The 27261-nt window shown below is 43.9% G+C and overlaps 1 protein-coding gene across 1 annotated transcript in view; it reads left to right on the forward strand.

The window, feature by feature from the left end:
• Positions 1–3342: 3342 nt before the first annotated feature.
• sec13 (SEC13 homolog, nuclear pore and COPII coat complex component) overlaps positions 3343–27261 on the forward strand; it is a 30521-nt gene continuing 6602 nt past the window's right edge. The window contains exons 1-6 of the mRNA XM_080184132.1: positions 3343–3380; positions 6435–6479; positions 14254–14369; positions 18857–19008; positions 23410–23543; positions 25902–26035. Of these exons, the coding sequence (XP_080040258.1) occupies positions 3378–3380; positions 6435–6479; positions 14254–14369; positions 18857–19008; positions 23410–23543; positions 25902–26035 (584 nt within the window). The 5' untranslated portion in view covers positions 3343–3377. The remainder of the gene's footprint in view (positions 3381–6434; positions 6480–14253; positions 14370–18856; positions 19009–23409; positions 23544–25901; positions 26036–27261) is intronic.

The following is a 27261-nucleotide window of genomic DNA, read 5'->3' on the forward strand; positions in this document are numbered from 1 at the left end:
TTTAACATTTCTTTTCCTTTTTCTACTTTTTTTAAAACTTGGCCTTTATCTGACTCTAGCCCCTGATTTCTCTGCCTATCACTTTGCTTATTTTCCTTACTGTCTTTTCCTCTTGTTCTTAATTCCCTCTGCTCTGAATACTTGCAAAGGTTCCCATCCCCCTGCCATATTAGTTTAAACCCTTCCCAACCACTCTAGCAAGTACCCCCTCCCCCCAAGATATGAGTCTTAATCCTGCCCAGGTGTAAACCAGCAGAGACAGAGAGATCTACTGGGAATGATCACTGAGAGATCTATTAACCCACCGAAAAACACTGAGAGATCTACTGCTAAAGATCGCTTAGAGATCATATTAACCCAGCAAACGCATTGACTGGGAATGATCACTGAGAAATCATATTGACCCGCCATAGACAGTGACTTTTGGGTCTATTGGGAATGATCACTGAGAGACCATATTAACCCAGAGAAGACACATTGACTAGGAGATCTACTGGGAATGACCCCTGAGATATATTAATCCACCTGAGACATGGACTGAGAGACCTACTGGGAATGATCACTGGGAGAGCATATTAACCAAGCAGAGACACTGACTGAGGAAGGGATCATTGGGAGATCATATTAACCCAAGTGATAACATCAACTGAGCAAGCGATCTACTGGGAATTATCACTGGAAGATCATATAAACCCAGCAGTGACATTGACTGAGGGAGAGATCTACTGGGAATGATTTAGGTCCACTAAACCTTGCTTTTAAAGGTTCACCTACCACTGGTAGTAATACTAACACTTTATCTCCACTAGCAAAACTGCAAATTTTTGATTTCTTATCCGCTTCCTGTTTCATCACATGCTATGCCACTTTTAAATGTTGTCTAGCCAATCCACCTGCTCTATTCAACCTTCCCCTAAAATCTGACACATAGTCCAATAAAGTAGTCTCAGAACAAACTCACCAATTTCTCCTTAATCAATTCCAGTGGTCCCCTTACTTCATGACCAAAAATCATTTCAAATAGACTGAATTTGGTTGGCTGATTTGATGCATCCCTAATTGCAAAGAGCACAAATAGAATTCCTTTATCCCAATCCTCTAAATAATCTATAAACCTTCAACATAGTCTCTAAAGTTTGATGCTGCCGTTCTAATGCTCCCTGTGATTCTGGATAGTATGCAGTTGATTTAAATTGTTTTATTCCTAAGCTATCCAGAACCTCCTTGAATAACTTTAAGATAAAATTTGGTCCCTGATCTGACTGTATTTCTGGGGGTAGTCCATATCTAGTAAAAAATTAAGTAACTCCTCTGCAATCATTTTAGCTTTAGTATTACATATTAATGATGCATAATGGAATGGCCTCTGGAAACGCGGTAGACACATCCATTATAGTCAAACGATACTGATTCCCACTTTTTGTTTTAAGGAGGGGTTCTATGCAATCAATTAAGACCTTTGTAAAAGGTTCCTGAAATGCTAGAATAGGCATTAAGGATGCTGGTTTTATCACTGCTTGAGACTTCCCTATCACTTGACATGTGTGACATGACGAACAAAATTTAACCACATCTTTATGCTGTCCAGGTGAATAAAAATGTTTTTTGTATTTTAGCTTGAGTTTTCCTTACTCCTAAAAGACATCCTACAGTGCTACTCATGTGCTACTCATAACTCCTCCTTTCAGGGGACGGCTTGGTGGCACAATGGTTAGCACTGCTGCCTCACGGCGCCAGGAACCCAGATTTGATTCCCACAGAAAAACAGGGAGAAAAAGAAAGACTTCTTTTCAGCTTGATATCCCTTCTAAAACCAAACTTCAGCCAGCCAAAACAGAAAGTGAAACCTTGAATTCATTATGAAAAAAACTGTCCAAAGCACATGACCTGCCATTGGTCTTCCTCTAAACAATGCAGGGTCATAAAAGATCCCAAAGAAAAAATAAACAAACCCCATTTAAGCCACTTAAGGAGCAATAAAAGGACTTCTCTAGCCAACTTGGCAACAATAACATCAACTGAGGATGGGAGAGCTGCAGAGAACATGATTTAAAAAAAACATTTCTTAAAGGTACAATACACCACAACAAGTTAAAAACCTTTATAAAATATTCTGCTTTTACATTCTTATGATCAAAGAGAATAATCTCACACATTATACGCCATCTGCCAACTTGTTGTGCACTCAACCTCCATATATCATTTTGCAGCATCTCTGTGTCCTCCTCACTGCTTGAGTTTTTTGCAAACACACATAAATTACTCTCTATTTCTGTGTCTGGGTCATTAATATAGATTGTAAATAACTGAGGACGCAGCACTAGTTACAGCCTGTCAACTTGATATTGCCCCATTTATCCTGCTCTGCATCCGTTCCATTAACCAATTCTCTATCTGTGCGCAAGATCATCTCTGCTCCAAGTGCCCTTTAACTGTATTAACCTTTTGTGTGGCACTTCACCAGTTTTAGAAATCCAGGTATATTTTATCTACTGGCTTCCATTTTCTCCCCTACTAGTGAGATTCTCAAAAAAATTATATGTTTGTCTAATAGGATTTCTTTTTCATAAAACCATGTTGACTTTAACTGCTCCAATAATAATATGCTTTTCTAAAAGGAATTCCTTAATAATAAATTCCAGCATTTTCCTGTAGTTGATGCTCAGGATGCAGCAAGTGATTCTCAGGTGGTGCGGGTGTTATTCAGGGTGCAGTAGGAGCTGGTTAGGGTGCACTGGGTGCTGTTCAGGGTGCAGTGGGTGATGTTCAGGGTGAAGTGGGTGCTGCTCATGGTGCAGTGGGTGCTGGTCAGGATGCAGTGGCTGCTGTTCAGGATATTGTTGGAGCTGCTTAGGATGTGGTGGGTGATGTTCAGGGTGCAGTGGGTGATGTTCAGGGTGCAACGGGTGCTGGCTAGGATGTTGTTGGAGCTGCTCACGGTGCAATGGGTGCTGTTCAAAGTGCAATGGATGCTGGTCAGGGTGCAGTGGGTGCTGTTCATGGTGCAGTGGGTGATGTTTAGGGTGCAGCTCAGGATGAAGTGGGTGCAGCTCAGGATGCAGTGGGTGATGTTCAAGGTGAAGTGGGAGCTGCTCAGGATGCTGTAGGTGCAGCCAGAGTATTGTTTGAGCTGCTCAGGGTAAGTGGGTGATGTTCAAAGTGCAATGGATGATGATCAGGATGCAGTGGGTGCTGGCTAGGGTATTGTTGGAGCTACTCAGTACAGGGGTTGCAGTGTCTGTGCGGAACCTTTGTTTGTGTCTGTTGTAGGGAGCCGGCCGGTTTGTGGTGTGGGACAGTTTTCCGGTTGCCACGTCTGAGCGGAGCGGAAGTGGCTGTGGGAGCGGGACCGGGACCGGGAGCGGAGCGGTGGAGCCATGGTGAGTGGGAACTGGGTGCCTCCGTCATACCCGGCATTGGGCAGGGGATGCAGCCACAGTGTGCCCGGCAGGGGATCCAGTGAGTGATGACCGGGGTTGGGGGAAGGTGGAGGAGAGAAGAGAAGACCCTGAATCTGCCCCGGCATTGGGGTGACTGTCTGCCCCCCAGATCCTGAATTTACACCCCCAGACCCCTTCCCGGGTCCTGAATCCCGCCCCGGGATATCCTGCCCCCCCCCTCCCCCCACCTCGGGATCCTGACTCTGCCCCTGGGTAGGGCTAACTGCCCCCGGTCTGTGGCTCTGTGGCTGTAATACTTTGGGGCAGCAGGGATAATCTGGGAAATTAGAGTTCAGTGATCCTTAACTCAGTGGAGAGGATTCTTAGGGATAGGAATTATTCACATTTGGAAACATATAGACACATCAGCTAAAGGCAGCATGACTTTGTCCACTGGGGTCCTGTCTTACAAATTTGATTGAATTTTGTGAGGAATTGACAAAGATGATTGATGAGGGCAGGACGGTGGATGTTATCTACATGGACTTTGGCAAAGTCTCTCGTGACAGTCTGATACAGAGGGTGAAGTCACGTGGGATCCGCGGCGAGCTGGTACGATGAATATAAAACTGGCTTGGGCATAGAAGACAGAATAGGAGTGGAAGGATGTTTTTCTGACAGGAGATCTGTGACCTGTGGTGTTCCATAGCGATCTGTATTGGGACCTTTGTTGTCTGTAAATATATGTAAATAATTTGGAAGAGAACGTAGTTGATTTGCTTAGTAAGTTTGTGGACGAGACAAAGATGGGGGGGGAGCTATGGATAGCAAGGAGGATTGTCAGAGGATATAGCGTGATATAGCCTGGAGACTTGTGCGGAGAAATGGCAGATGGAATTTAATTTAGGTGATGCATTTTGGAAGGTTTAGTATAGGAGAGAAGTATACAGTAAATGTCAGAATCTTCAGAAACATTAATACACAGTGCGATCTAGGCATACAGGTCCGCAGTTCCCTGAAATTGGATAATGTGGTCAAGAAGGGACATGGCATACCTGCCTTCATCAGTCAAGGCACAGAATATAGAAATTGGAAAGTCATGTTGCAGCTGTATAGAACTTAGGCTACATTGGAATATTGCATACAGTTCTGTTCACCACACTACCAGAAGGATGTGGAGACTTTGGAGAGGATATAGAAAAGATTTACCAAGATGTTGCCTGGTTTTGAGAGTATTAATTATGAGGAGAGATTGGACAAACTTGGTTTATATTCAGTGGAATGTCAGAGGCTGAGGGGGCGACTTGATAGAATGGATAGTCGGAATCTTTTTTCCAGGATAGAAATGTCAATTATTAAAGGACATAAATTTAAAGGAGATGTGAGAGGCAGGTTTTTTACACAGAGGGTGGTAAGTGCCTGGAATTTACTACCAGAGGAGGTGATAGAAGCAGATCCAATAGTAACGTTTAAGAAGCATCTCGACAAATATATGAATAGGAGAGAATAGAAGGATACGGACTGCGTAGAAGCAAAAAGTTTTTAGTTTAGAAAGGTGTCGTGTCAGCGCAGGCTTGAAGGGCCAAAGGGCCTGTTTCTGTGCTCTACTGTTTGTTCTTTGATGTGTCAGAGGGAACAGAGTCACAAGTTGAGGGAAGGGGATTTAATTGGTCTGAGCTTCAGTTCCTGTTGTGTTTCCTGCTTAGGAGTCTTTTCCCCCTTAAGCCCCGACCCATCATCTCTCATCGTCATCTGGCATATCTTATTCACATTGACTCCTCAATTGCGTCCTGCCTTCCCCTAGCTTCACCTTCTGAGACCTGCTTACCTCTGCCCCTCTCCTTTTACTCCCTCTTGAACATTCTTGCCTGTTTATCCATCCCATTCCAGACAGATTTCTGAGAAGAACTCCATTAAGATCCCACAATCACAAAATAAACTGGCAGCAGGTACCTGTGGAGGAGCATCTCAGTGGCTATCCTTTGATCGATACAAGCCAGGGTGACTCCTCGGAGGCAATGCAGCATTGCTATATGTGATCTCAGGACAATCAGGAAGGGCAATGGTTATAATTTCTAGTTGCTATCCAGTGATACCTGTACCAAGAGATGAAAGGCAGAAGTCTAATCCACCATGTTCATGCTTTGGGAGAAGAAAAGGGAAAAATTGTATTCCATATCCTTGGGACATTCCAGTGTCTGTCTTACTATGAAAGCCCTGAGCGATAATGGTTTCAAAAGGTCATGGGTTGAGCACAAATCTATGCTGACACTTCAATATGGTAGGAAAGTAGCACCGCATGTTTGGAGGTGCCATCTTTCAGAAGGGCTAAAAGCTAACATATTCAAGTGGGCACAGAAGAGTGGTGGAAGCAGCCTCATAGAATTCTAGAATGAGACAGCAGAAGGAAGCTATTCAGCCCATGATACTTGTGTCAGAGTAACATTCACAGGGGATTAGATATACCCATGAAAAATAAACATTTGCAGGACAATGGGGAGTGGGGACTAATTGGATTATCTGAATAATCTAAATTTGTAAGACTCATTGTTGAATCACTGAATTGGAAGGGACAAATACCTTGAAGGAATCTTGATAAATCTTATATAATGGTGATTTCTGCAGAGCCGGGGGCTTCGGAAATGTAATTCAAGGAATGGGTTATATTCTGGCCTTTCATCAACTAGATTAGGTTCAAATCCCAACTCCCACTTGGGATGCAAGTTTCCTCTGTCGGTAAATTATAAGGGCTCCATGTGAAATGGGTTATTGGGGAGGGCAGGGACAACAGAAATTTTGATGCTCATTTGCAGCCTTTTCTGAAAGGCCACTGGAGTGCAAATTAAAAAAAAAATCACACTGGTGAGCAAGAAGCACTCTTCTGAGGTTGTGGTTGGGGCATTTAATTGGAAGAGTTAGATACTGTGACTAGTGGTGTGCCTTGTATGGTGGGAATTGTGGGAGTGGGCTGAACATCTTTTGCCTTCCTTAGAAAAGATTCCCATTAAAAATATCCTGGTCATTTCACTTAATCTGTCTGTATTTTTTTCACAGGTTTCTGTAATTAATACAGTGGATACTTCCCATGAGGATATGATTGTAAGTGGATCAGCCATTATTATTACAGTATGAATTCGCAAAAAATTGCAATTTGCTTAAATTGCTACCATCAAAAATATTTAGAGATTGATTCACTTTATAGGCAATGTAGTTCAGTCTGAATCTGGAGGTTTTTATTAAGATACATTTGTATGTCCACGTGAATGTTTGAAACTGCATTGGTAAAGGCTAAGGGAGTGGAGAGCTGAATGTTAGGAAATTCCTTAATGGTTCTGATCCTACACTGCAGAGCAAAATCCTTCAGCAGTAAAAACTGTTCATGAATATATGTCCTGGGCAGTCTAGTACCTTATCTATCAGTATTTAAAAGGACCGTGCATAGGAAGCTTTATCCTGTATTTGACACAGGAGTATTTAAAGGAACACTGTGAAGGAAGTTTTACTCTGTATCTAATCCTCATGGTAACATATGAGCATGGATAGAAGATTGGCTGGCTAATAAAGGAACATGATGAAGGCCTCATGAAGGAGCAGCACTCTGAAAGCTAGTGGCTTGTGCTACTAAATAAACCTGTTGGACTTTAACCTAGTGTTGTGAGACTTCTTACTATGGCTAACAAGAAGCAGGGAGTGGGCATGATGGGGCCTTTTTCAAGTTAGCAAGAGTAGCATGAATGGTATATCACAGGGATCAGTGCTGACACCTCATCTGTTTACAATTGTATAAATGACTTGTATTGAAGGGATGGTTGCCATGTGTACTGATGACGCAAATGTAAATGTCTCCTTATGTCCTCTTCATAATTTACATTTAGAAATGTAAATTGTGAAGAGGGCATAAGGAGACTACAAAGAGATATAGATAGGTTAAATGATTGGGCAAAGATTCTGGCAAATGGAGTAAAATGTGGGAAAATGTGAAATTGTCCATTTTAACAGGAAGAATAAAAAAGATGATCTAAATGGTGAGAGACTGCAGAGTTTTGAGATGCGGAGGGATCTGGGTGTCCTACTGCATGAATCACAGACAAAAATTAGAAAAGCTAATAAAATACTATCATTTATTGTGAGGGAAATTGATTACCAAAGTAGGGGGATTATGCTTCAGCTATACAGCACATCAGTGAGGCCACATCTAGGGCACTGTGTATAGTATTGGTTACCTTATTTAAGAATGGATGTAAATAAGTTGGAAGCAGTTCAGAGAATATTTACCAGACCAGAATGGGCAGGTTATCTTATGAGGACAGTTTGGACAGGCTCGGCTTGTATCCACTGGAGTTTAGAAGAGTAATAGGTGATTTGATTGGAACATACAGGATCCTGAAGGGTGTTAACAGGTTTGATGCGGAGAGGATGTTTCCTCTTGTATGAGAATCAAGTAAGTGTTTAAAAATAAGGGTCACCCATTTAAAACTAAGATGAGAGAATTTTGTTTCACTCAGAGGGCCATGAGTCCTGAAAGACAGTGGAAACAAATCCTTTGAATGTTTTTAAGGCGGAGGTGGATAGACTCTTGATTAACAAGGGATGATAGATTATCGGAGTAGGTGGGAAGTAGATTTGAGGTTACTATCAGGTCAACCATGATCTTATTAAATAGCGGATCATGCTTGAGGGGCTAAATGGCGTACTGCTGTTCCTTTTTTGTAGTTTATCTGCTTCACGTGAGGAATGCTTGATGCTAATATGGGTGGGAGAAGTGGAACGTTATTTCAGTTTCATTAGGTATCCTCCTCCTCAAGTTCATAAAAATTCCTATATTAGGGGAAAGCACAAGAATGGGACAAAACCACCACAAAAGAACATGTACACAAATAATAAATAAATAGATGTCTTCAAGTGAATCATGGTTGTGAAACTGCAACCTCATCGGGTTTTACGTTGCTGTAAACTCCTTGAACTTTGCTTGTACAAGCTCATCTCATTGCAGCTTGTTAAGTGGAATAGGATGCTGATTGGTTCTCAGTTCTCTTCTTATGCAGTGTAAATTGTTCTTCTCTTTGAGACCAGCTGTCCTGATGAGTGCAAGATGCAAAGCTTTAATAGCATGTTTTTTTAAAGCTGTCCTCAGATTCTGCTCTACCAAGTGAACTAATGAAAGTGTGGTTCAGTGTTCTACACTGCACCTTGCAACCACTCAGCACTTCAGCTATTTGAATGGCCAGTGCAGCATACTTCAGTGATGTCACTTTGCAATTCAAATAGTGATTGGGTGATTTTTTTTGTTGCAGTTTAATATTTTTTGTTAGATGATTTGTAACCTGAAAATGACTAAGAATGAAGTCGAATAACCTTTGAAATTTGTTATAATTTCTCATGGCGAAAGTCTCAAAATTGATGATGGAAATGGATCAGGTGATAACTGTGGAGAGTATTAGCTTGATAAATTTTGCATATATTAACTATATTACTGTAGCTTAATGAACAGATCATTGTGCAATTTGAACTTGGCGTATTTATGCCCCTATCATGAAAGCTTCAGCGTAGATATGTTGTCCTTTAAGTGTTTTTGAACCATCCACTTCGCAGGTCACAGGTAATGTTTATGACTCCCTGCATCAACCGGTTAAAGCATTCCTGGGGGGGACCTGGATTCCCTTTGCAGATTGTAGCTGGCAGCTGAATCTCAGGGAGATAGAGCATTTGGGGCTGACACTTGTTTCTGTCACTTAAACCCAACTACACTTAAGCCCACACTGCAATTATTTCTAATAGCTGGCTGTCCATTGCACGTCACACAATTTGCAATGCGGTTTGTCTCATTTTTGTCCATCACAGTATACAGGCTCTCACTTTGCAAGAGGAGCTACTCAGTAATAAGTTTCAGTTTCACCAGTATATTAAATAGCGGAATGAGGTAGTGCTGCATTGATGGAAAGTGGGCACAAATAAATTCAGTAATTTTGGAAAGGGAAGAGAGGTCGATAAGCAAATATAATTGCACTCTGTAATTTTGAAAGACTTGTAACAGAAATTTCCATAACATTCATTCAAGTTGACTTAATTGAAGCATGTATCTAAGACCCTGAATGGTTTTGACAAAGTGGATGCAGAAATGATATTCCCTTTGTGGGTGAGTCCAAAACTAGGGGGCATTGTTTAAAGTGAGAGGTCTCCCTTTTAGGACAGAGATGAGGAACTATTTTTCTCTGAAGGCTTTGCGACTTTGGAACTCTTTGCCTCAGAAGGCGGTAGTGGCTGGGTCATTGAATATTTAAGATGGTGGTAGGTAGATTCTTGTTAGACAAAGGAGCCAAAGATTATCAAGGGCTAGATGGGAATGTGGAATTACAAACACAAACACATTATTGAATGGTAGAAAGACTTGAGGGGCTGAATCAGCTACTTCTTCTTATTTCTTACTTATACTAGAAAGTAGATGCCTGTGTGCAAGATATATGCTGGAATGTATTGGAGATTTTTCCAGTGGTTTATCCATGGGATACAGGTTGCTCAGGAATGATGTGCAGGCTGTGCTGTAATCAGTGATTTCTTTTTCCAATAACTTTTTGCAGTAGAAAGGAATGTTCTTTTCTGCTTCTAGTACTGATCTAAATTCATGACCCATTGTTAGCAATTCCCCTACTAGAGAGAGTCAGATAAATGTTTTTAAACTCGTTTGAATATTTCTACAAGATCTCATCTTGATCTTCTGTACTGCCATAAATAGGCCCTTTTGTTTCCAAGTCTGTTATAAGGACCTGTATTTTCTCATGCCTGTTATTCTTGAAAATAAATGCAAAAGTTAGGAGCTGAAGATACTTCTGATTGTGACCACTTTCAGTTTCCCCCTTGTCCTTAGCACTCGGCAGTGCTGGCAAAATCACACTTTCACCCATCTTTTGTTGCTCTGCGGTTACTGTGATGTGTGGGAAATGAGATATTTTGATGTGTTTTTAAAAAGTTTTCATGCCTTACCCCTCCTTTCTAAGAGGACTACAGCCTGTGCTGGGAAATTTTTCCAGAAACACTGGCCGCCATTGGTATCTGACCTGAAGGATCACACTCCAGCTGTGAACCCAACCAGATCACAGTCTCACCCAGCATCTAAACCAAAGCATTTCAAGGAAATGTTACTGGTTAGCTATCAGGTTCTGGTACCCTGCCTGCTTAATTCCCACTCCTCCACTACTTTCTTTTTTTTGGGAATGTACCCTATAGGATTGCAGCAAGGACTAGACAGACTGTTTTGGGAGAAAAGCTCTTTGAGCTAAAGATTAACAATTATTTTTAGAAACTACTGACATCATATTTATGCTGCAAGAAAATCATTTCCTGATGAAGCAGAGTCAGCATAGTTGAATTATAGAATCGTACAGCCCATCAAGTCCGCACCAACACATTAGAAACACCTGAACTCCCACTTAATCCCATAGCCCTGAATGTTATGATTTGCCAAGTGCTCGTCCAGATACTTTTTTAAAGGATGTGAGGCAACCCGCCTCCATTACACTCCCAGACAGTACATTCCAGACCGTCACCACCCTCTGGGTAAAAAAGCTTTTCCTCATGTTCCCTCCCCCCCCTCCCTAAATCTCTTACCCCTCACCTTGAACCTGTGTCCTCTCGTGACTAATCTTTCATTTGAGAAACAGTTGCACCTTGTCCATTCTGTCCATGTCTCTCATAATCCACAATCATGTCACCCCTCAATCTTCTCTGCATCAGTGAAAACAACCCAAACCTACATAATTTTTCTTCATAATTTAAATGTTCCATGGAAGAGAAATTTTTTTACAAATCTGCAGGAGTTTTATGAGGATGTTACCAGCAGTATGGTTAAAGAAATGCAATTTGGATTTTTAATGGTGTTGGATAAGAGGCTACACAAAAGGTTGTTCCAAAAGATAAGGATTCATTGGACTGGGGCTCATAAGTTAGTACGGATAAAGGATTGATTAAAGGACAAAAACAATAAGTAGGTCATTTTCAAGTTGGCAGGTAGTTAATTATCACTGGGGTACTGTAACGAGCAATGCTGAAGGCTTAGCTATTTATAATCTATATTTATGACTTAGACAGAGGTGGGGTTCAGTCATCCCATCCCACCATTTGTTGAATACTCAGTACTGGTTAGGATCCCATATGCCTCATCGCAATGCAATGATATTTTTAAAATATATTTTTAATAAGTGCACAATCTCTGAGGGAGAAGTTTTTTAAAAAGTTAGTTTAATGAATTTGACATACAGACTGCAGAGCTGGTATCTCAGGGTGAGCATTACGTACCTACTCAAACTGCTTTCATCTATAGTGAATGTAATCCTGATTTTCTTTTTGAAATGCCAACACAGCAGGATTTTTTTTCTATTAATTGTCATTCCCTTTGAAATCCTCAGTCCTTCACCGCAGATTCTGTGTTCCCCAGACAGGACAGGTAGTCCGATCCTTTTCCTGTTCCCTCCATTAAATATCCCACTACACTTAGCTCTCATATTATAAGTTAAAAATGTATAGACTACATCTTTCTCTGAAAGAATGGTTGGCATCTGCTTCCTGATCGCATTTCCTCCCCTGTCATAGCTTCACTGGAAACTAAAACAAAATTACTTGTTTAAAAGAAAGCTTGCATTTATATTGTAATTTTCATACCTGAAGCCCTTTGCAGCCAGTGAAATACATTTGAAGTGTATTTATAATGTAGGAAACACCATCTTGTACATGGCAAGATCCCACAAACAGCAATGAAATGAACGACCAAATAATCTGTTTTAATGGCAGTGGTTGACATAAATATTGACCAGGACACCAAGGATAACGCCCCAGCATTATTTGAATAGTGCCATGGGATCTTTTACACTCAGCTGAGAGAGCAGAATTCAGGTAGGAATCTGGAAAAATGAATGCTAAGGATCATATTTGTGAAATGACCCAAAGTTAGGTCAAAGTGCTATGTTTTAAAGAGGATCTCAAAGGAGGTAGGGGAGGGAGTTCCAGTTCAGTAGGACTAGGGACTGAAGATATATCTCCACTGGAGTGAAGAAGATGGTGCTTGGTGATGCAGTACAAGGAACAGAGATTTTGAAAGGAGCTGTATGGCTGAAGAAGTTAGTAATGAGGGGGAAGCAAAGCCATGGAGGGCTTTATACACAAGGATGAGAATTAGAATTTTAGGTGTTAAGGTCCAATCTCCATTGCAGTTGATGAAGACAGGACTGATTGTCCAGTGACACTTAATACACAGTAGAATCATAGAAACCAGGACCAGGGCAGCGGGGTTTTGAGTGAACCAAAGTTACAGAATGTGAAATGGAAGATTGGTGAACATTGAAACAATTGACTATAGAGGTGACAAAGGCATTTTAGCAGCATGTGAATCATTTTAAGGAGGAAGACAGAGCTGGTCTCTGTGTTGGAGAGAATATGGGATTGGAATCAGCTTGGGTTGAACAAACTATTTTGGCTTGGGACAGTCGTCAAGGAGGGTGATACGGTGATGGTGCAAATTTGTAACTAGAAATAATGGTTTTGCTCTTCACATTGTTAAGCTGGAGACCAATCATTGTTAAAATCTCTGTGTTGATGGAGGAGTGACTTGGAGACCCTTTGGCTATGTAATATCAAATCCAGACGATGGCACTGTTGATCAGGTAGAACATCAGGATGGGGAGACTGAGTGCTGTCTCTATCACACATGTTTCTCTGTTGTTGAGCTGTTTGTTGCCCATGTATCAAAATTGCATAAGAATACAAATTAACATGTGCTTTATCATTGTTGATCAGTAAAGGTTATTTACACTTCAAATAAAATTGATTCATTCAGGTTAACTACAAATCAAAGAGCATTGTGAAATGGAATCAAGGGCGTGTAGATTAAAATGCAGAGAGGAGTTGAGCCCATCATTCCTCAGCAATGTTCAGGATTAGCTAATCACCAGCAGGGTGACTGTTGGTGTGCAGAATTAGTGATTACATTTACCAGGTTGCAGTGACAGCTTGCTCCTCTTTTTTTCCACCGATCACATTCTTTCCTTCTAATCATCAAGCTTCAAAGGCTTCATTAAGTGGTTTCCTGTTAAAGTTGCTTCTTCTAATCCATGCAAATAACTTACTACGTGGAATATTCCTTTTATATACTTTCATATTTCCCTCTCTGCACTATTACCTCATTGGTAATAGCATTAGTTTTGCACTGAAGCCAGATGTATTGCAACAGCCCAGATTTGATCCTGGTCTTGTTGACTTAGTAATCCCTAGGATACCATTTAAGACACTTCAGTTGGTCTCAGCCACTCTTGGACTTAGAACGGGATTGAGAACAAGAAACAGTATTCACTGAATATCCAATGATAGGAAATGCTGTTTGTGGGGCTGAAGGTAGGAATGTCTGATAGGATCAAGTTGGGCTGCAATGCCTTATACAGTTGAATATCCTGCTGACATTGCCACATGGGGTTGAGGGACTGAAGACCAACCGGAAGGTGATATGTATCCCGACCTGAGCCAGTGAGAAAATGAACAACAGAAGCCTAGCTCATCATCTGTTTTCAAGTTCCAGTCAATTAGCTGTCTGTTAAAGGTTGATATGCTTTGCGAAGATAGCTAAGGAAATGCTGATGTGCTGACCTACCTACTCTGTGTACCTGCTCCAACCTCTAGCTAAGAGCTTGAAAGTAGCTGCTTCATATTCTTGTTGGATATTTCTGATATGCCTCCATCTAGATAACTGCAAATATCACTACAAGAGATCTTTGGGTTATTTAAATTCATAATGAAAATGTTTGTTTTGACAACAGTTACTGGTGTAATTTGAGCAGTGGCAGCATGCAGTGTAAGTTTACTCATGCTTCCCCCACCTTTTCACATGCAGCATGATGCACAGATGGATTACTATGGCACCCGTCTTGCAACCTGCTCCTCAGACCGTTCCGTGAAGATATTTGATGTTAAAAATGGAGGTCAGATCCTTGTTGCTGATCTGAGGGGGTAAGTGGAAAGTTTTATTATCAAGAGATCTTCATCTAGAGGTGTTAACATGTGTTCAACTTTGTTAACGGCATTCAGTAACACACTTCCTTTTCTGAAAAACAAAATACTGTTCATTTCCCTTTAATCCAGATAGATTTGGCCATTCCTCAACTCAAATTGATTTCATACAAGAATAATAACTTTTATTTGTGTAGTAATAAAATGTCCCACAGACTCTTAACAAGGGCGTTAAAAGGAAAATCTAACACATAGTCTAACACCTAAGGAGATAATAGGGAACATAAGAACAAGATGGCCAAATGTCTGTTCAAAGGATTAGGTTTTGAAGAGCACCTTTAAGGGAGAAAGAGAAGAGAAGAGGTTTAGGAAGAAAATTCCAGAACTTAGATCTTTGGCACCTGAGGGGATGACCAGCTATGGTGGAGCAAGTAAGTAAGTAAGCTGCTTGCTGATGAGATGTAGAGGATACATCTGAGTATTGTGTAGCTTGAGGAGACAACAGGTAGGTGGGGTGAAGGGTGTAGAGAGATTTGAAAACATAGACGAGAATTTTAATATTGAGGTATTGCTTAACAGGGAACCTTTGTAGGTCAGCGAGCAACAGGATAATGAGTAGTTAAGACTTAGTGTGAGAAGGACACGGGCAGCAAAATTTTGGATTATCTCAAGTTAATGGCAGGTCGAATATAGGAAGCAGCCAGGAATGCGTTGGAATAGAGGTAACAAAGGCATGGATGAGGGGTTCAGAAACTGATGAGCTGAATCAGGTGACGTTAGAGTTGGAACTAGATGGTCTTAGTGTGCAGCCTGTGGTTGACTCTTAATGGCCTCTGAAGAGGCACTTAGTTGTAAAATCAATTGCTTTCAAGAAAGCTCTCTATTGCCTTCTTGGGGCAACAAGGTTGGGCAATCAGTGTGGACTTGCTTATATTGCCCACGCCCTAAGATCCTTCCCCTCCCTCCCGGGATACTGTGGTGAATAAAATTTGTAATTCCAAACTATTTGGTTAGCATGAAATAAGTACAAGAAGCTGTCTAATTTAAAGCTTTAGCATCGGTAAGAAACGAATGATGAAAATTGTTTAGTTCACATTGTCTAGTGAGCATTCCTATAATCCCTCCTTGTTCCTCCTCTTCTTGCATGCCCTCTGCTAAAGGGCATAATCATTTTTTTTTTCAAAATATAAACTGCCACAGCTTTGCATCACAATTTATAGTGACACTTTGGGCAGCAAGAAATAGTCCTTCTGCAGAAGGAGTCAAATTGAACAGACTGGCAGTGGTACCTGTGTTGGTTTGATTCTGTTTAAATATCAGGTGGAATAACTTGTCGTCAGCCATTTGATGTTATTGCCATTTGATTCTCATAATTCAATTGTAAGCTGCTTGCTGATGACCCTAACGAAAAGGCAAGTGGAGTGGGTGACTTTTCCCAGATCTTCAGGCCATGAGATGATGATTGCATTGTGCAATCTGGCTATGAGAATGAACTACTGTTTTGTATTTCCATCCACTACTCCTTGCTCCCGCCATTGTGCATGGGCCAAATCATATGCTAAGTGAGTGCATACCTGGAGGTCACAGGAGATGTTTTCCCCCAAAGCTATGTTGAAATATCTGACCCAATGACTAGTGTTCAGTTTCAGTTTGATTGAAGTCAGAATCTATGTACCTTGCCTGCTCCTAAACACAGGTCTGTGTCGTGCCACTTTGTGTTAGAGGCTCATTGAACAGTTGAACTCTTCATTTAAGTTTTTTTCAAAAGTTTATTTATTAATGTCACTAGTAGGCTTACATTAACGCTGCAATAAAGTTACTGTGAAAATCCCCTAGTTGCCATACTCCGGCACCTGATCGGGTACACTAAGGCAGAATTTAGCGTGGCCAATCCACCTAACCAGCATGTCTTTTGGACTGAGAGAGGAAACTGGAGCACCTGGAGGAAACCCACACAGACACAGGGAGCACGTGCAGACTCTGCACAGACAGTGACCCAAGCTGGGAATCAAACCTGGGTCCCTGGTGCTGTGAGGCAGCAGTGTTAGTCACTGTGCCACTCTTGCCTTCTCGTTGACGCCATCAGCAAGCTGCTTACATTGGAATGGTGAGAAATGACAACAGCATCAGATGGCTGATGACAAGTTGTTCCACCTGATATTTAAGCAGAATCAAACCAACACAGATACCACTGTCAGTCTGCTCAATTTGACTCCTTTTGCAGAAGGACTTGTTGCCCAAAATATAAGAATATGTATATTTTAAACAAGTGGCCCATTTTTAGGTACAGAACCTTCTGCGATAGCTCACAGAGCTTCTAAATCTCTGCACTGAATCCTTTTCATGGGCTAATGGCTTAACATGTTTAAGAAAGGAACCTACCCATACCGACTTAAAATCAGAAAAGGCTGGATAAACTCAGCAGGTCTGGCAGCATTTGTGGAGAGAAACAGAGTTAACATTTAACAGTTCTGTAGTAGGATATTTAGATCCTTCTCTCCACAGAGGCAGCTTTATCCAGCATTTTCTGTTTTTATTTTGGATTTCCAGCATCCGTAATATTTTGCTTTTATCTATCCAATCTGACTGTTGTTTGTAGATCCTCTCTTCTCGGGAAATTCCTGTAAAACACACACGCATGCACACTCCTCTCCCTCTCACTCTCTCTCACTCTCTCTCCGACTCTCACTTTCTAATTATTACTCTGACTCTCTCTTTCTCAGTCTCCCAAACTCTCATTCACTCTCTCTCACTCACTCTTTCACTCTCTCTCTCACTCACTCTCACTTGCTCGCTCCCTGTCCCATCCCTCCCCATCCTTCCCCCTCATTCACTCACTCTCCCCCGTGCGCTCTCCCCCCCGTGCGCTCTCCCCCCCCGTGCGCTCTCCCCCCCCGTGCGCTCTCCCCCCCCGTGCGCTCTCCCCCCCCGTGCGCTCTCCCCCCCCCGTGCGCTCTCCCCCCCCGTGCGCTCTCCCCCCCCGTGCGCTCTCCCCCCCCGTGCGCTCTCCCCCCCCGTGCGCTCTCCCCCCCCGTGCGCTCTCCCCCCCCGTGCGCTCTCCCCCCCCGTGCGCTCTCCCCCCCCGTGCGCTCTCCCCCCCCGTGCGCTCTCCCCCCCCGTGCGCTCTCCCCCCCCGTGCGCTCTCCCCCCCCGTGCGCTCTCCCCCCCCGTGCGCTCTCCCCCCCCGTGCGCTCTCCCCCCCCGTGCGCTCTCCCCCCCCGTGCGCTCTCCCCCCCCGTGCGCTCTCCCCCCCCCGTGCGCTCTCCCCCCCCGTGCGCTCTCCCCCCCCCGTGCGCTCTCCCCCCCCCGTGCGCTCTCCCCCCCCCGTGCGCTCTCCCCCCCCCGTGCGCTCTCCCCCCCCGTGCGCTCTCCCCCCCCGTGCGCTCTCCCCCCCCGTGCGCTCTCCCCCCCCGTGCGCTCTCCCCCCCCGTGCGCTCTCCCCCCCCGTGCGCTCTCCCCCCCCGTGCGCTCTCCCCCCCCGTGCGCTCTCCCCCCCCGTGCGCTCTCCCCCCCCGTGCGCTCTCCCCCCCCGTGCGCTCTCCCCCCCCGTGCGCTCTCCCCCCCCGTGCGCTCTCCCCCCCCGTGCGCTCTCCCCCCCCGTGCGCTCTCCCCCCCCGTGCGCTCTCCCCCCCCGTGCGCTCTCCCCCCCCGTGCGCTCTCCCCCCCCGTGCGCTCTCCCCCCCCGTGCGCTCTCCCCCCCCGTGCGCTCTCCCCCCCCGTGCGCTCTCCCCCCCCGTGCGCTCTCCCCCCCCGTGCGCTCTCCCCCCCCGTGCGCTCTCCCCCCCCGTGCGCGCTCTCTCCCCCCCCCCGTGCGCGCTCTCTCCCCCCCCCCGTGCGCGCTCTCTCCCCCCCCCCGTGCGCGCTCTCTCCCCCCCCCCCGTGCGCTCTCCCCCCCCCCCCCCGTGCGCTCTCCCTCCCCCCCCCGTGCGCTCTCTCCCCCCCCCCCCGTGCGCTCTCTCTCCCCCCCCCGTGCGCTCTCTCTCCCCCCCCCCCGTGCGCTCTCTCTCCCCCCCCCGTGCGCTCTCTCCCCCCCCCCGTGCGCTCTCTCCCTCCACCCCCCACGCTCTCTCTCCCCCCCCCCGTGCGCTCTCTCTCCCCCCCCCCCCGTGCGCTCTCTCTCCCTCCCCCCGTGCGCTCTCTCCCTCCACCCCCCACGCTCTCTCTCTCTCCCCCTGTGCTCTCTTCCCTCCCCCCTCCACCACACTCTTCCCCATCCCACGCTCCTCTTCCCCCCCCCCCCCCCCCCCCATGCTCCCCACCACTGCCCACCCTCACCCCCACCCCCATGCTCTCCCCCGACTGCCCACCCGCCAACTACCTGCACTCTGGCCCCCTTCCTCGCTCGCACTTTGTAGAAATGTTACTTCTATACTCATACCTGATGAGCTGGAATGACCCAAAGCATCCATCCCAACATAAAGCAATTAATTTATCTACTACCATAAATCTGACCAATTACATATTTAAATGAATAAATCCTTATTCAGCCATGAAGGTCCTGTGTGGCAGGTGGCATGGGCTCACCCAATGTATGGCAACATCTTGGCCTCTTGCTCGTACGATCGGAAAATCATCATCTGGAAGGAGGAGAATGGAACTTGGGACAAGATGTATGAATACACAGGCCACGATTCATCCGGTGAGCTTTGCTGCATTCAGGTTACAGGTGGCAATACTTTTTAAACAGAATTTTTTGACTGAGCAATATAGAATGTCTTTTGAGATTCAAATATTTGTTCAGGTAAATGGATTTTTTTATTCCTGCTGTCTGGGCAGTCAGATATAAATGATGCAGTCAGTTTACCAAGTTTTCTGTGTGCCACAATCTGTTGTTGCTGAATATCAAGTAAGAACAATCATGGCAAATGCATCATTCTGCTGGACACATTCCCTAGTCTGTTTTATGTGTGACTGCTGAGGTAGTGCCAGATTTTGCGAAGTCGGCCAGTTAGCTTGTCATAGAGTGAGGAGTCAGCCTTGTTCTTTAATGTTAAAACTGACAAAAAGCAAAAAGAATTTCTTGCAGCCTGTAAGAGTAAAGCTGTTGTTTACCTACACAGGGGTTAAATTGAGGTAACTTTTAATGGGGGCGATAAAGTGGAAGTCAATATCTGTATTTTGGGATATGTCACCAGAGCTCTCCTGATGACCCAGTGACTACAGTCATATCTGATGCCCAGAGACCAGGACTGTCCCATGTTTGGTTCCCATTATCTGAGTTAACTGATGTCAGCTGAGATTGCGAGGGGTGGTGAGTCCAATTATAGCACCTCTAGGTTAGGGAGAAGAAAATTGGCCGGTTTAGTCATCGACCTTGACTGGAAATTGAATATCCAGCCATATATAAGCTCCCTTTCTGTTCCTTAAATCGAACCCTTCAGTGTGTCATTGCTCTGTAGAACTGTAATATTACCTTTTATCAATACTGCCACCTTTTCTCTTCCCTGTCCCTCTTGAATATATTACAACCAGGAATGTTTAGTTCTCACTCCTATCATGTCAGATCTCTGTTTTCCCCAAAAATTTATGACACCATGTGACAATTTTTGCCTGTAATTTTTCCATCTTATTTGTGACCAAACTCATTAATACTTGCATTCCAATATCCTGCTTTCAGCTTTGCCCTTTCCTCTATATAATTCTTGTTTTTTTGACACGGTTCTGTGTCCTGTTAATCTTTGACCACCCTTGGTTTTTATGCTTTGTGTTGCTCTCTGCGGCTACGTTCTGATACTCTTCATCGTGCCACCACATCACGTGTTAACTTTCCTGCAAGGACGTTAGACTTAGCTTCAGGTGCAGCCTGTCAGCCTGCACACAAGTCCCCTGCCCCAGAACAGTCCTAGTGCACAAGGAATCTGAATGCCTCCCTTCTGCACCACTTCTTCAGCCATGTTTTCACCTGCACTATCTTCCTGCTTTGTACTCACTAGCATGTGGCACTGGGAGTGGGCACTGAGGGCGGCATGGTCTCACAGTGGTTAGTACTGTTGCCTCACAACGCCAGGGACCCAGGTTAGATTCCTGGCTTGGGTCACTGTCGGAACCTTCTGCCTCCACACTATGCTGTGTCATAACCTACATAAGCAGGCTCCTCGGAGCTCATTTCTACTCTCGCAGTCTGGCTGCAAGTTATTTTAAGATGCACAGGTCATAGCAACTTCTCTCCTGGCACAGGAGAAATGGTTGGCAAAGTCTCCCGCGCCAGGGACCCAGGTTAGATTCCCGACTTGGGTCACTGTCTGTGTGGAGTTTGCACATTCTCCCCGTGTCTACGTGGGTTTCCTCCAGGTGCTCTGGTTTCTTCCCGAAGTCCGAAAGACGTGCTGGTTAGGTGCGTTGGCCATGCTGATGTACCTCAGTGTACCCGAACAAGTGTCGGAGTGTGGCAACTAAGGGATTTTGACAGCAACTTCATTGAATGTCCATGTAAACCTACTTGTGACAATAATAAGTAAATTTAAAAACTTAAAACTTAAAAACCTAACCCAAAGATTTGACATCCCGTTCTTCAATATTTATGTCTTTCATCCTGGAGCTCTGCCTGCAAGATCTCAACCTGTTTCCTACCTATATCATCGGTTCCAACAAGGACTACTATCTTTGTATGTTCTCCTTCCCCAGCAGATTGTCCTGCACTACTGCATCGTATTACATGTAAATATGATGCTATACTGTAGCAGGAAGGCTGAAAGATATGGTCTGTAATAGTTTTACAAAAGAGTTGAATTGAAGTACAGCGATACAATATTATCGGTTGATCAAAAGCTCCATTACAAGTTTGTCTGCAAGGGAGATGAAAAAAGATCGCACTTGTACAGTAATAGATGCTTTTCCAGGTATGGGGTTGAGTAAAGGGAACTTTAAACCTTGAAGTAATAAGCGATAGATAATCCAAATACAGGAAACTTTATTTTTTAACAATATTGAACTGACCTGAATACTTGTTGCTACTAGTGCCCAAACTGTGAAGAGACGATTACAAAAAATGTGGTTCTTAATACAAAAGCACGGATAAGCAAATGCGCACATGCTAACATGAGATTTTGCCAAACATTTCTCCTGTGCCAGGAGAAAAGTTGCTATGACCTGTGCATCTTAAAATAACTTACAGCCAGACTGTGAGAGTAGAAATGAGCTCCGAGGAGCCTGTTTATGTGGGTTATGACACAGCATGGTGTGGAGGCGGAAGGTTCCGATTTCAAAGACATGAAATATTAACACAGTCTCTCTCCACAGATGCTGCCAGATCTGTTGAGTGTTTCCAGCATTTTCTAAGTATTTTTTTCAGATTTGCAACATCTGCAGCATTCAGCTTTTCGTATTGATCATTGCTTATTAAACAGTGTGATTTGGGAAAGGCACGTTGAAACACGATATAAGAGTTTTTAGGAACTGGGAAAGATCATTGGACTCAACAAATACATTCTTTTTGGAGAATGAGGATGTTGCCTGAATTGGGAGGCATGCCTTATGGAGATAGGTGAGGGAGCTAGGTCTCTTCTCCCTGGAGAGATGAAGGTTGAGAGGCGACCTGATAGAGGTTTTTAAGATGTTGAGAGCTATAGATAGGGTGGATTCTCGGAGGCTATTTCCCCGGGCTGAAATGGTCGCTACGAGGGAGCCCAGGTTTAAGGTGCTGGGGAGCAGGTACAGGGGAGATGTCAGGGGTAAGTTTTTGACTCGGGGGGCGGTGAGTGAGTGGAATCAGCTGCCGTCGGTGGTGGTGGCGATGAACTTGCTGGGGTTTTTTAAAAGACTTCTGGACGAGTACATGGAATTCAATGGGATTGAGAGTTATAGATAGTCCTGTGGCCTGGTAGGTATGGATATGATCGCCGAAGGGCCTGTTTGTGCTGTAGTGTTCTATGTTCTATGACTCTACCTTAAACCCTTCTCCATCCAAAAAACTATTAAATTGTTTCTAACCCATTTCCACTGTACACTTCAGTCGCCTGTCATAATTTAATTCAATCGCTTGATTCCCTTTTCCAGTGGAAAAATCTCATCCCAATTTCCCATATAACTAACTCTCTCACTTTGAATCTCTGCCTCCCAGTATTTGAGCCTCTCAGTATGGTGAACAATCAACCTGCATCATTCTGTTCCTTTTTATGGGTGCAAGCGTTTCAAAGGCAGGCAAGATATTTCAGATGTTTATGTCAACATATAGAGTATTGGTTGAAATCTATGAGATCCTGAGGGGCCTTGACGGTGTCGATGTGGAGAAGACGTTTCCTGTTATGGGAGGATCTAGTAGTAGGAGGCCACTGTTTAAAAATAAGAGGTCACCCATCACCAATTTAGAACAGAGGTGAGTTTTTTTTTCTCAGTGGGTAATGAGTCTTTGGTACTCTCTTTCTCAGAAGATGGTGGAATATTTGAATATTTTACAGGCAGAGGTAGGTAGATTCCCTGATAAGCAAGGGGTGAAAAGTTATTGGGGTAGATGGGAATGTGGAGTTCAGGGTACAATCCAATCAGCCATGTTCTAATGAGTGGCTCAGCAGGTTTGAGGTCCTGAATGTCTGCTCCTATGATGCCCTGAATTAGATTAGTTCCTGATATGAACATATAAAATAGTAGCAGAAGCAGGCCATTCGGCCCCTTGAACCTGCTCTGCCATTTGATAAGTTCATGGCTGATCTGTTTATGTTTCAAGTTCTCTGTTCCCACCTACCCCTGATAACCTTTGATTCGCTTGCCTAACAAGAATCTAACAACCAAAAAATATTCAATGACTGTACCTCCACTGTCTTCAGTATGCAGAGAGTTCCAAAATCTCTCAGTCCTCTGAGGTGCAGGTGGTGGAAAGTAATGTGGCTCGGGATAGAAATGAGGTATTGGAAATAACTCGATAATATTAATATCTCTGCGTTCTTTCATTAATCCCTGGCATAAGTAGCTGTTTCATGTAGGTTCTGACTGAATAGGCTAGTGTCAGAGTATTGTATATTTTGTCCATGCAGCTGGTGTGTCAGTGTTGTAAGAATAAAGGAGCATGATCTAGAACTGAGAGATTCTGGTTTTCTTGTTGCAGTCAACTCTTTATGCTGGGCACCCCATGAGTTTGGCTTGATCCTCGCGTGTGGTAGCTCGGACGGTGCAATCTCGGTGCTTTCATACCCAGGCGATGGTCAGTGGGAAATGAAGAAAATCAGCAATGCGCACACGGTACGAAAATTATTTTTTCAATGAATATTAAAAGATGAGACATGAAGGCTCAGTTAGGGCACTGGAGAGTTATAAATTAGCCAGGAAGGAGCTAAAGAGAGAGTTAAGAAGAGTTAGAAGAGGACATGAGAAGACTTTGGCGGATAGGATCAAGGAGAACCCTAAAGCTTTCTATAGGTATGTCAAGAATAAAAGATTGGTTAGGGCAAGATTAGGGCCAGTCAGAGACAGTAGTGGGAAGTTGTGCATGAAGCCTGAAGAGATAGGAGAGGCACTAAATGAATATTTTTTGTCAGTATTCACGCAGAAAACTGCCAATGTAGTCGAGGAGAATACTGAGATACAGGCTTTGAGACTAGATGGGATTGAGGTACATAAGGAGGAGGCGTTAGCAATTCTTGAGAGTGTGGGAATAGATAAGTCCCCTGGGTCGGATGGGATTTACCCTATGATTCTCTAGGAGGCTGGGGAGGAGATTGTAGAGCCTTTGGCTTTGATCTTCATGTCGTCATTGGCTACAGGTATAGTGCTGGAAGACTGGAGGATAGCAAATGTTGTCCCCTTGTTCAAGAAGGGGAGTAGAGACCATCCTGGGAATTATAGACCAGTGAGCCTCACTTCTGTTGTGGGCAAAGTTTTGGAAAGAATTATAAGGGATAGGACTTATAATCATTTGGAGAGAAATAAATTGATTAGGGATAGTCAACATGGTTTTGTGAAGGGTAGGTCATGCCTCACAAACCTTATCGACCTTTTTTTGAAAAGGTGACCAAAGACGTGGATAAGGGTAAGGCAGTTGACGTGGTATATATGGATTTTAGCAAAGCGTTTGATAAGGTTCCACATGGTAGGCTACTGCAGAACATGCAGATGCATGGGATTTAGGGTGATTTAGCAGTTTGGATCAGAAATTGGCTAGCTGACAGAAGACAGAGGGTGGTGGTTGATGAGAAATATTCAACCTGGAGTTCAGTTACAAGTGGTGTACCTCAGGGATCTGTCTTGGGGCCACTGCTGTTTGTCATTTTTATAAATGCCCTAGATGAGGGTGTAGAAGGATGGGTTAGTAAGTTTGCTGACGACACCAAAGTCGGAGGAGTTGTAGACAGTGGGGATGGATGTTACAGTTTGCAGAGGGATGTAGATAAGCTGCAGAGCTGGGCTGAGAAGTGGCAAATGGACTTTAATGCGGAAAAGTGTGAGGTGATTCACTTTGGTAAGAGTAACAGGAGTACGGAATATAGGGCTAATGGAAGGACTCTTGGTAGTGTCGACGAGCAGAGAGATCTCGGTGTACATGTGCATAGATCCCTGAAAGTTGGCACCCAGGTTGATAAGGTTGTTAGGAAGGCGTACGGCGTGTTTGCTTTTATTGGTAGAGGGATTGAATTTCGGAGCCGTGAGGTCATGTTGCAACTGTACAAAACTCTGGTGTGGCCGCACTTGGAGAATTGTGTACAGTTCTGGTCGCCGCATTATAAGAAAGATGTGGAGGCATTGGAAAGGGTGCACAGGAGGTTTACCAGGATATTGCCGGGTATGGTGGGAAGGTCTTATGAGGAGAGGCTGAGGGACTTGAGGTTATTTTCGTTAGAGAGAAGAAGGTTAAGAGGTGATCTAATTGAGGCATACAAGATGATCAGAGGGTTAGATAGGGTGGACAGTGAGAGCCTTTTTCCTCGGATGGTGATGGCTAACTCGAGGGGACATAGCTTTAAATTAAGGGGTGGTAATTATAGGATGGGTGTCAGAGGTAGGTTCTTTACTCAGAGGGTAGTAAGGGTGTGGAATGCCCTGCCTGCAGCAGTTGTGGACTCGCCAACTTTAAGGGCATTCAAATGGTCAGTGGAAGGGCATATGGATAACATTGGAATAGTTTAGGTTAGAGGGTCATTAGATTGGTTCCACTGGTCGGCGCAACATCGAGGGCCGAAGGGCCTGTACTACACTGTAATGTTCTATGTTCTATAATTGGAGACAGGACATAAAGCGAACAGTCTATGTTCAACAAACAGAATCTATATTACAACCAACAGCGTATTTAATCAGTCTCTACAAACTATAGCAAACAGTATTTGAAACTGGAGCTACAGCAAAATCTGCCAATAAAAACACAATTATATCTCAGCAAAATGTGATGACTGAAAGATAGTTACTTAATATATAAGTGCAAAATCAATGCAAGTCACTTAAAAGCAGTGCTATTTCCAAGTACAATTGAACTATCCACTCATTTCCATTTTGGCCAGGAGTTGTGACTATGTGAAGCCTTTGTTTTGTACAGCCTGTCAATGACTTAAGTTTTTGGGGGAGGCTCAAGTTCAAACATGGCTCTCTTTTGTTTATCTCTCCCTGCAGATCGGTTGCAATGCTGTCAGTTGGGCTCCTGCTGTTTTACCTGGGAGTCTTGTAGACCAGCCTTCGGGGCAGAAGCCAAACTACGTCAAGCGATTTGTGTCAGGAGGCTGTGACAATCTAGTCAAAATTTGGAAGTAAGTTTGGTCAGTCTCTGTGTACAAAATGCTTACTAGTTTGGTTCTGTGCTGCTAAATGGGGTGTTACCTTAGTATTAAACATACAAGTGCAGAGGATACACAGGTTCAGCAAGTATCATCAGACTTACACAAGTCCATGTGGGATTGAAATGAGAGATGGAGGGAGTTTGCTTTCACTGTTTTTATATGGTGTTGCAGTATTTTTTCTTGTTTCTAATTTACCTCTTCCACCCATCTTTGCACCTGTCCTACTTTTCTTTTTAATTTTTCCATGAGTGTCGCAATAAGGCCAGTGTTTGTTGCCCATCCCTAATTGCCGTTGAACTGAACAGGCAGTTAATAGTCAACCACATTGCTGTGGTTCTGGAGTCACATGTTGGCCAGACCAGGTAAGGATTTCAGATTTTCTTCCCTGAAGGATATTAATGAACCAAATGGTTCTCAGTGATGCCATCCTGATTGGCTGCCAGTGGTTAATAACATGATTGTTACAGTTTGGAGTGAAAAGTTTATTTCTGTTGATTCATATCACTGTTAAACGTCTACCACTCATAGAAATTTCACAAACAGACGTGCAAATCAGATGTTAACCATGATGAGCACATTGTGTTTACTAATCTAGCAGCACAGCTGTCAACTTTATTCTTCTGAACTAGGATTGTGTCTAGAAAAAGCATTTTGAACTTTTTAAGTTAATTTATTAGTGTCTCAAATAGGCTTACATTAACAATGCAATAAAGTTACTGTGAATATCCCCTAGTCACCACACTCCAGTGCCTATTTAGATACACTGAGGGAGAATTTAGCATGGCCAATGGCTAACCAGCATATCGTTCGGACTGTAGAAGAAAATCGGCACACCTGGAGGAAACCCACGCAGACACGGGAAGAACTTGCAGACTCCACATTGACAGTGACCCAAGCCAGGAATTGAACCTGGGACCCTAGCCCTGTGAGGCAGAATTGCTCAGCGCTGTGCCACCATGCTGCCCTTTTAATGCTAGGATGCAATTCTGCTGGTCACAAGTTTCCTGTGACTGATGTTCGTTGGGAGAGTGATGTGAGGTGATGGATTAAAAGCAGTCTACCAGCAATCAATTGTACTTTATCAAAGCAAGCTGACCTGAAGACTAATCTTCCCTCTAACATAACATAATATGATAAATGTGCCTAACAACAAGCAACCTTTTCACATGGTACAGCTCAGCCGCTATATCAAGCAG

The sequence above is a fragment of the Carcharhinus amblyrhynchos genome, chromosome 3 (assembly GCF_965287045.1).
Source record: "Carcharhinus amblyrhynchos chromosome 3, sCarAmb.v2.hapA, whole genome shotgun sequence".
NCBI classification, from domain to species: Eukaryota; Metazoa; Chordata; class Chondrichthyes; order Carcharhiniformes; family Carcharhinidae; genus Carcharhinus; species Carcharhinus amblyrhynchos.